Here is a 10158-nt window from a genome sequence, read left to right on the forward strand (position 1 = left end):
ATTAGATATAAGCTTTTTCGTGATCCAAAAGTTCACTGGGTTTAAGATACACATGAATCAAAAACTGTGGGAAGTAGAGTTACTGTTGGAGGAAAAGTGAACACCCAGTCTTGAGCTCAGCTTGAACTTTGTTGCAACTTGCACGAAACTGGGATGAAATTTCATACATCAGTTTATTTGATAACACTAATGCTCTTTGCAGTCTGAGAACTGGGAAATGTACAGTGAGATTGTAGATTTTGTTTCTCCCGCAGTGAAAGTAATCGCAACCTGAGCTTATGTAGACACCGGCCCTCTGGTGATTGTAAACATCTGAAGGCAAATGCCTGAAGACAACGGCTCTGAGCAGCTTTTAGAATAACAACCTGAGACATGGATGAGAGAGAATCAACGCTTTTACAGGATCTTTGGTCACACTTCATTTAGTCCATTGTGGATATTCTCGAGAGAGATTTTGGCCCTAACCCTAACTCCCAAATTGATTAAAGCAAAATGTTGCTTTGTGTTTAGTCCAGTTTTTAAAAAGGATTATGCAATTTTTTGCAACTTGTCATAATGTTTTTAATCAGTCTGCACTTTGACCAGTACCAACATACAACTGTGATCAGTTTCACAATTGAATACTGTTAGTAGTTGTATTTTCTTGCATACTCTAGTACAGTGACATGAATGGAGAAAAGTACTTTGCCATGCTTTGGACAGAAACAACGATGCAAATGATTTGCTGTAGATGAACTAAAACTGATCCCTTGTTATTTTGTTCTGCATAATATACAAATTAATGTAATTGTTTGGTGTTTTTTAGGAAAAGAATAACGTACATGTAGAAGTGTGAATACATGTATATGTGTGTATTTCATTACCCTTTGCTAATTAAAGTAATAAATCAATTAACAAATGTTCCACAAACTATGAACATAAAACAAGAAGTTGCAGGATACAAAACTTCACAAAGATGCAAAGACAAACAAAACACTTCACAAAGACTTGTGTTAGCTGGTCATTAAATCATGATTTGACTTCATTTTGAATGAAACATCCTGACCTGACTGCAGGGAGAATATGTAACTAAGTGGAGTGTTATTAACAGCCCCTTCCCACCCACCATTCACCCCGCTGGAACTTGATACGGGCAACTCTCTCATTCACGGTCCAGTTCATTCACCCCAGTTTCTCCCTTAAACAGCTCAGAAAAGTTTTTTATTCATTCAGATGGATGCGTTGGCCGTTCCTGCAGACAGGCATAAAGGATGGTATCTTTCTCTGATGGCCCCCAACACAAAAGGACCTGCGTTTGCCTGGCTGGATCCGTCCAGACTCTACTGCAACAACCAGGTATGATGGGGAAAAAAGATGATTTCTAATAACTCAGCAGCCTGTTGAGCTCTTGGTGTTATTTTGGCTGTTTTGCCCTTCCACTGAACACAGTATGAGACTTATTGATAAGTAGACAAACGTACATGGCATGTTTATCATATGCACACTTTTCTGTCTTTGCACTTTAATCAGGCTCTTTCAGACTGTGTCAAAGATCTTCTCAGTCCTTTCCACAGCGACACCATTGACCTGGTTGCTGGGATAGATGCAATGGGATTCATTCTTGGTAAGAAACCAAACCAAATCCTTCTAAGAAGGAAAATAAATGGTGGGTTAAGAGCAGTTGCACATAGTCTCTCACACTAATTTTATTTTAAGAGGCTGCTCAGGAAACCTAACCCCTCTGGCAAAGATACTAAATTTAGATTTTTTGATTCTTGCACCCTGCCTTGTGGCTCACAGCATGACAATGTGTGAAAGCATAATACTGTAAGATTATAATTTTGTTGGTGTGCATGAGTATTTTTGATGTGTGTTTTTCAGGGGCGTCCGTTGCCACCACTCTTGGCAAAGGTTTCCTGGCTATCCGCAAAGCAGGCCACCTCTGTGTCGCAACCCAAAACCAAAACTACACAGACTACACAGGGAGAGAAAAGACTATGGAAGTAAGACTGGATGTGCTAAAACCAGGTTAATCTTCCTTTGCTTTTTACTCTGTCACCGTGTCACATATTTCTCTTGAGCGGATGAATGTTTACCCAGCTGGTAATGTTTGGACATGTCAGGGTCGAGAGCAGAGCTAAAAAAAAACCTTAAAGATAAATAAGACCAATGAAACGGTTGTGTGGGCTGACAAATATACCTGTAAATTTAGACTGAATTAAATGCGTTTTAATAAATATTCAGTTATTTAAATTATTACACATTTAATTATTTACATGCAGTGATTACTTGGCTCATGATCTGGCACCAAAACTGCTCTGCCAAAGTTGATGCAGTTGTGGTGAGCATAAAAAAGCTGCCCTGAACAACTTAATTTCTATGTAACAATAATAATAGCAATCAGAATCTAAAGTAGCACTATTGCAAATTCCAATTCTTTGTTCGGCCACTAGATGTGGCCAGTGGTGCAGCGTATCAGATATAAACATCCTCGTCCTTTTTACACACCGTTCAGGAGGTGGGGCTGTGTGCTGGGCGGGCTTGTCCCATAACAAAAAGGAATTCTGCATTTGCTCCACAGGCACTACACCGTTGGCTATATTTTATGTACAGTTAGTTATGGCTCCCCTCCCCTGGACCTATTTAATTGCATATTTCAGTTTTTCGTATTATTACTGCTGTATTTGCGATAGTGCTACTTTAAATATATAAATTGAAGACTTGAGGACAACCTTTGTCCAGGTTATTAATTCAGTATTAAAATCCCAGTTAAATTAGGAGGACTGTCACTCATTTGACTCATCATTTGATCAGTTTTATTACTGTAAATAGTTAAGTTTATGACCATTTATTCCCTGTCACACAGCACCCCCCAGTGTTGGCTTCAGCAATTTACAGCTGACTCAGCACATCTTTCTTTTTTATATAATAAAGCATCAAAGACAGATCTCCTTTAATCCACTGTCTGGCTTTCACAAACAATGTTTTAAGATGATTGTTTATATTTTACATTTGATATGAATGTGAAATAACACAGTGTTAAATATTCAACCAGTGGTTTACAATCTATTTGGGTTGTAACCATTAATCACTGAAACTACATTACATAACTCCACATAGAACAAGTGCAATAGTTGAAATGTTTTAACATTTCATAGTAGTTTATAGTTATATGTAATTCTATAATAATTTGATAATTGATGATTTCAATAAAAAATGGTTAAATAAAAAAATAAAAAAAGACCCAATAGAGGTTAAAAGTTGGAACACTCCATTTTGCAGGAATGAAGGTGTTGTTGGTGGACCAATGGATAGAGACTGGAGGAACAATGAAGGCAGCCATCCAGCTGGTAGAAAGGCTGGGAGCCACTGTTGTAGGTCAGTCAAGTTGACATTATTTTTTTAATGATAATATTGTTCATTCATTTGTTTTTGAATGTCAGGAAATATCGTAAATGTAAATATCTCTGCTTCCTGCAGGTGTAGCAGCTGTGGCCATAGAAAACACTGAAGGAGGGAAATGGATTAAAGAAAACTACAAATTTTCTCACTGTATCCCCAATGAGCTGCAGAACCAAATTGATGGGAAATATCTCGATTCATTCAAAAGTTTCAGCAGCTGATAAAGAAACTAAAATAGGTTCAGTAAAGAAGAAAAGGGACAGATTGAGATGGTCAAGAAATTGTTTTATCTGCACAGACATTTTGTATTAAAGATATAGTGAAAACTGTTTAATATGACTTAAAAAAAAGAATAACAAGCTGTGATTTTAGGTAATTATTTCTTGAAAAAGCATGTATGTTATTTTAGAAATACATTAATGATCCCTTTTTTAATACATTTGAGACATTTTAAAGACAATAAATGATAAAACATTAACACAGAATTTCAGTTTCTAATATAAAATCATTCAAATTCAGTCACTGACTTGATTGTAAACAAAAAGGCAAAAGTACCTATGAAAAATACACTGTAGATAGAAATGCCCAAGGCAGCATCTGCATGACAACAATGGTTCTCAACCAGTGGGTTTGGACCTCCACAAGGAGTCAAAAGGTAAATGTGATGATTGGCAGGATTGTTGTAAAATCTTTGTTGTTATCTCATTTCTTAAGGCGTGGTTGCCTGGCAACCTCCAACTTAAAATATTATGAAAGGAGGCAGAGTACCAAGTAAATACAGAAATTTAAAACACAGGAAATGAAGGTAAACCAGAGTATTATTTTGGTGATAAATCTTGATTGTAAAACAACTACAGCAGCTAAACCTAAGATGTAATTCAAGCCCTCAGTAAAGTAACCACCCAGAGTCATTCTTTGGCATCTCAGCAGAACCATTCATTTATGTGTCATTCTGTAACTCCGGACAAGTTAAACTGAGCAACACCGCAAGAATCCACATCCCACGGAGCAAAAACTCATCACAGGCCAGGAAAAACTGAATTCAAACCTATCAGGAAGTGAAACTCCAGCGTCCCTCCTCCTGCTTTGACCACAGAAATCCCTCCCATGAGCTGGAGAACGACGACAGTCTTTTTCCTCCGAGAAAAATCCTCATTTTCAGTCTGTACCTTTTTGCTTTAAACTCCTGCTTCCATCCTTACTGGCAGCAGTTTGGCTGTTTCTTCTTCGACGTAGTGCACACATTGTTTGAAGTGCTGTTAATTCCTGAAACAGATACACAGCTCTGCATTAAACTGCATGACAAACATGGCTGCTTTCGTGATTACAGAGAGAACGTGGGGATACTCACTGACGACATCTCCGATTTGTCTCGATCCACTTTTCTCCAGCTCTGCGAGAACGTTGGTCTCAAACGCCAGTGATGCAACTCTGAAGAAAAACTCTTTGACGTTTTCCCCTGCAGCATGAAAGAAATAAAGATCAGCAAGAAGTGTATGAAAACTACTGGGGAGAGGAGGAGGGGAGACTTTAAAAAAGCAGGACACTTCTCAAGAGTTGAGATGTTGATTTGTGAACATTTACAAATGTTACTTTTAATTAATAAAGGTTAAATGCATACAAGCACAAGACTTTGAGGCAATAGTGTTTTCTTAAGTTGGAAATCCCCAAAGACAATAATGACTATTTGACAGTGTATGACCTTCCAGTGATCCTATCCGCACAGTCCTCTTGCCTTCAACAAAAAGTAAAAAAAACACAATCCTCCAACTTTCTTTAACCCCCTCTCCCTCAACTTATGTATTAAACATTTGTCAATTGAGTTAATGGCAAGATTAGTGGAAGAGATCAATTTGCCATATTTCAATCTAAACACTCACCTGTGAGTGATGAAACAGCCCAGTACTCTGCACTGATCTCTTGTGCTATTTTGACAGCATCTTGTTCAATCTGAGAATACTGAGCAGGAGACTGTCAGAGAAAACAGAGGCAATCAAGTTACATTTTAAACCATGTTAAACAAGAAGAATATTTATACTAAAGGCTGCCACCAACTATTGTTTTCATTATACATCAATCTGACAGTTGTGTTGTTGCTTGGCTGATGAATTGTTTCGTCTGAAAAAAAAAAGAAAAAAAAGATGCAGAACAAGAAAACCAGAACTGCTGTGTAAATTCTTGAGTTGTGGCTAAATCACATGAACTACTGTTCATCTTTGAGTCCAAATGGGCGTCTGAGCCAGATTTAAAGGGATTCCTAAGACTTGGTCTCAGATGCTTTGGGGTCCACTGAAGGAGGGGAAACCACATTCCTGAGGTTTGAGTGTGGACACAAACACTGTGCTGCTTCACATCTGACTCTAGTAAAGACACAGACATGTTCACTGGCATTGTCCACTTCAAGTAAAAGACATACACTCAGGTCTTTCTTTGTGCCGACGAGAAACAGCTGGACGGCGGTGGGGTCGTTCTCTTTCAAGGCGTCTTCAAGCCACTGCCTACACACAGAAAAAAGAGAAAGTTTAAATCCTCCATCTGCGACAAAAAAACTGTTAAGTGCAATTAATGTGCCCATAATAAATACACTTACCTCACATGGCCCAAAGAGGCAACATCATTTACATCAAACACGATGATCACAACTGAAGGACCAGAACATATGACAATGGTGTCACACGTGAAACAATGTGTACAAGGACAAAACAGAGTCTTTAAAACATCTCTTATTGTTTACTGCTCTTAGACACACAAATCTCTTACCTTGGGCTCCTCTGTAGTACGTAGAAGCAATGCACTTGAATCTCTCCTGGCCTGCAGTGTCCCAGCTGTATTGGAAAGAGTGACTGCTGAGTAACGGTACGTCAGACGCAGTCTTTTAACTTTATTTTATGTGTCATAGCGCAAGAATGAGACTTACAGCTGTAAACTGAAAGGGACACCCAACACCTCAAACCGCTCCATCTCAAAGTCGACACCGATCGTTGCCTTGTAGTTCTTATCAAAAGCATCTTTGCAAAATCTGCAAAAGAGAATCAAAATGAATCACCCACTTTTAGTGGCAATGGCATTACTAAACACCCCGTATTATTATCTTTAGATTCTAATGGCACTTGGTTAAAGCAGAAGTAAGCGGAATGTTTGTTGTTTGTTTTGTTTGTAAGTCATAAATAGTTATATCTTCCGACGGCAATCACTTCTATAGAGTGTTTGGTCTGAAACACGGGTCTGTCAGTCACTCCGCTCTGCTGTAAGCCGAGGAGAAAACTTTCCTTGTATCCTACAGCCTTTATCCAATGAGGAGAGAGAACGACATAAAGGGGCGGTCCTCTCTGTGTGTGCAGCCAAGGGATGCGCGTGAATGTGGTGACGTAGGGACGAGGACCAATAGATCCATGACGAGGGCGGGGACTGCTAACTCCATCGGCTGACAAGAAGTTGGCCAAAACGACCGGATCGCTTACTTCTGCTTTAAGGTTAGAAAAAGATAATGGTCTGATTTAACACAGAAGACATTCAGTGACTTCAGACATGTCTATTTATATGTAATCAACCACCTTCTTCCCAAACTTTGTTGCTTTTGTTGCCTAAATATAGCCACAGACAAGACTATGGGTGCAAATCCCAGTCTAGGCTTCAATCTGCAGGCCATGTCCACATACACTCCAACCCCTTGGAGGCTGCTGACCTTAATAAACTGAGTTCTGTATTCAATAAAACAAGTTGCCTCTGAATGTAATCCAGCCAGAGATTATTATTCATAGAAACCTACTTGCTGTTGCTGTTCAGTAGTACAGAATGTCATTTCTAGGACATTTCTAGGTAGGATATTGTGACCCTGCACCAGGCAAAGTTCAATTTTACTGAACTTAAGATGATATTTGGGGGTGCAGGCCATAACTGTTAACCACTGATTGGATGGATGGGGAAAAAAATAAATCTCTTTGTGTAATATTAGCCAGCAAATCAATCTACCAGGTTTGTTAAAATGCCCTAACAGTGACACTGTGTCTGTAAAGAAATGCTGCCTTTTTAAATATTTTGAACATTATTTGCTTTCAGCACCATACACAAAAAAGACTAGGTACTGCAATAGATGCAGGCATTATACTGTACTGTAACTAGGGGTTAAGTGGGAACATAGTTATAGTTTTAATGAAGGCTTTTTAATAAATGACAAAGTCAGAGCACTGTGCTTTCCAGAAGGAGGTAAATGTTCTCTCAGCTTTCTCTCTCTCTTTTTTTAGCTATTTATTTCCTAGTGCTGCACCTCACTGTGCTTTCACCAGTTCAGTGACTGTGTTTGAGCTTACCTATTAATCAGACAAGTTTTCCCCACAGCCAGGTCACCCACAACAATGACCTTAGAGATCTTAAATCTGCTAAGAGGAACAAAAGAAAAAACAATAAGTGCCAACAAACTCCACGTCCCCAATCATCCAGTGTGGTCCCTGTGCTCACCCCACAGTGCCGGTGCGTTGCTCCTGGCAGGCAGTCTTTACTTTATTGTTGAAATCGTTCTTAGTGTGCTGAGCTGCCTCCTTCTTGAAATACTGCATGGGAGGAAGAAGACTCTGTGAGGCTGTGTAGGCTACTGCTTTACAAAATGTGATGATAACATTAGCCAATGAATTTACCTGAGGAAGCTGAGCAATGACGCGGTCCCTTCGAACCGGAGGAAGAACGCTCATGGCTGAAACTCGGACTGACATGAAGCACTGGGGTAAATATTAAGCGCAGGACAGGGTGTGCTGGACAGACAGAGAGGGAGAGCAGCATTAACCATCTGACATTTTAACTCATTAAAGATGTTAGAATGTGGTAAGTGGGTTTTGGGCTCAATCATCAGGGCTGGTGCTTTTTTCCTTGTTGTTACTAGGTATAAAAAATTAAAAAAACAAGATGATGAATGAAGCTCATAAACAAAATCATCTAAGAGAGAGCAATAAATAAAACTACAAACTGGTTAGAGTGTGGGCAATTAACCATGAGCCTCAGCATCAACCCTGACCAGCCATCCGTCCACCATCTGCTGACCTTATTCCTCCTATGTCAAATGTTTAATCAAATTGTTAAAAAAGAAATATGCGTGTCAAACAATTAATACCCACACAACTTTGGTTAAAGGGTCGAAGTGTTCTATCAAAGAGGTGTGGTTGTGACTGACAATATTTTCATTGCAATTTTAATGCAAATCTGAGAGTCAAACGCTTCTATCTATACTGACTAAATGAGTAACTTGGTCCAGTGTCTCTTGTTCTCATTTTGACCTGAAGAATTGGTTTTAAAAAAATGCATATCAAAGGAGTTCCAGGTTACAAATACAATCAAAGGGTTGAAAAGCAGTAGGCCTAACCTTTCTATTCTGGAGTAGTCTGTCAGCATTGTTTTCAGCAGTGTCAAACAAATTAACATAAAGAGAAGTGAGAAACTAAAAAAATGAGATGCTGAGATGCTGCTACCAGTGGACATTTGGTGTTACTGCTTAAAAAATGACCTCAACAAAAATTTGGTGCAACTGTAACTAAATGTTACACTGGTCGCTTTTGGATGCCTGAGGGAATGATTACAGTGTTTTAGGAATATAGGCTAGTGGGGATAAAGAAAAAAAAGGGGGGAAACAGCCCAACTACAGTACAGTGTTTTAGCCTTGGAAACAGTCTGATTACAGTGTGGAGCTGAGACCCAAGTCAAACAATACTGTAGCCTACTGAGAGAAAATGTTTAGTTTACAGTTTGGACAGCAGTGACCACACACAGAGCCAGACCAGACAACTGTTGATCCACTTACTGCGCAGATCTGATTTAATCCTATTGTTCATCCTGGTAATAGAGAATACGTGTAATTTAGTAGAACTGTTTGGAGTTACCAGAAAACTGAAACCGGGCGACTTTACAACTCGATGTGTCTAAACTCAGTAGCCTAAGCTGTTTCTTCACCTCGCTGAAGAAACGTAACTTTAGTCATCACATGTAAACTTTTAACGGATCTTTGATGTTACCTCAGCGAGACGGGATGGTCCGTGCAAGTTTCTTCTTTTCTCTCCTTTGCCGTTTTTACGCCTCGTTATCCTGCCACCGACTATTATTGTGGTAAAGCAAACCCATCCGACTTAACTGTGATGTATCAAAGCGTTGGGTTTGGGGAGAACAGAGCAGAAATGGATCAACGGAAGTTGAGGGGGAGACGCAGACGGAGACCCGCTGCTGCTTCTGCTGCTGACTCAGTTCCCTGGATTTTTCCTTTCCTCCCAGATTTCTCTGCTCGGTCCCCTGCTGGAAGAAAAGAGGAATAGTCGGAAACGAGGAAGAAAAAAAACGTCTGTCTGTCTGTTATTTATTAGACTGTTAAAGTCTACCATTTTGTACATTTTGTTATACACTATAATTCATTCTATTAAAACATTATATAATAGTTTAGGCTATAATTAATGCAGACATAGCCTATGTCAATTATCATTACTTAATATTCAGATTTCATCCCTGGCTGTCCTTGAGCTGTAGCCTAACAAATGAGACTGAACAAGCCCAGCCAGAACTGTGGGTTGGTAATGAGTGAAACTGTGATGGATGCAATGGAGATTTCCTGGCCCATTGTCTTGATACATGTATATTAACAATGACACAATATACCTTTGATTGTTGTTCCCCATAATCATGTAAACACTTTACAAAGATAGGTGACAATGGCAATTTACATGTCAGCCAAAATGACATGAATGAATACAAATACATAATTAACCTCATGCTTGAATACTCAATGGAGACATGAATCCATGT

At 39.2% G+C, this 10158-nt stretch overlaps 2 protein-coding genes across 4 annotated transcripts; one reads left to right on the forward strand and one right to left on the reverse strand.

Moving 5' to 3' along the window:
* The first annotated feature begins 1087 nt into the window (after nucleotides 1–1087).
* Nucleotides 1088–3857, forward strand: LOC146976370 (uncharacterized). Its single transcript, XM_085796100.1, has 5 exons — nucleotides 1088–1335; nucleotides 1510–1603; nucleotides 1861–2007; nucleotides 3262–3357; nucleotides 3460–3857. The coding sequence occupies exons 1-5, from the start codon at nucleotides 1213–1215 to the stop codon at nucleotides 3600–3602; spliced, it is 603 nt and encodes a 200-aa protein (XP_085652226.1). The 5' UTR covers nucleotides 1088–1212; the 3' UTR covers nucleotides 3603–3857.
* rab34a (RAB34, member RAS oncogene family a) lies at nucleotides 3240–9611 on the reverse strand. 3 transcript variants are annotated; one of them, XM_085796098.1, is made up of 12 exons: nucleotides 9381–9611; nucleotides 8016–8129; nucleotides 7840–7931; nucleotides 7692–7760; nucleotides 6299–6400; nucleotides 6142–6206; nucleotides 5972–6023; nucleotides 5798–5879; nucleotides 5262–5352; nucleotides 4733–4840; nucleotides 4551–4647; nucleotides 3240–3348 (listed from the first exon to the last, which is right to left on the reverse strand). In XM_085796098.1, exons 2-11 carry the CDS (start codon nucleotides 8088–8090, stop codon nucleotides 4580–4582), a joined length of 804 nt encoding a protein of 267 aa, XP_085652224.1. In that variant the 5' UTR covers nucleotides 8091–8129; nucleotides 9381–9611; the 3' UTR covers nucleotides 3240–3348; nucleotides 4551–4579. The 3 variants fall into 3 exon arrangements, with proteins under 3 accessions (XP_085652224.1, XP_085652225.1, XP_085652223.1); XM_085796099.1 differs by lacking the exon at nucleotides 3240–3348 and having other exon boundaries at nucleotides 4245–4647; nucleotides 7692–7757; XM_085796097.1 differs by lacking the exon at nucleotides 3240–3348 and having other exon boundaries at nucleotides 4245–4647.
* Nucleotides 9612–10158: the final 547 nt, after the last annotated feature.

This window comes from Trachurus japonicus, chromosome 13 (assembly GCF_045865225.1).
Source record: "Trachurus japonicus isolate A0001 chromosome 13, Traja_1.0".
Lineage (NCBI taxonomy): Eukaryota > Metazoa > Chordata > Actinopteri > Carangiformes > Carangidae > Trachurus > Trachurus japonicus.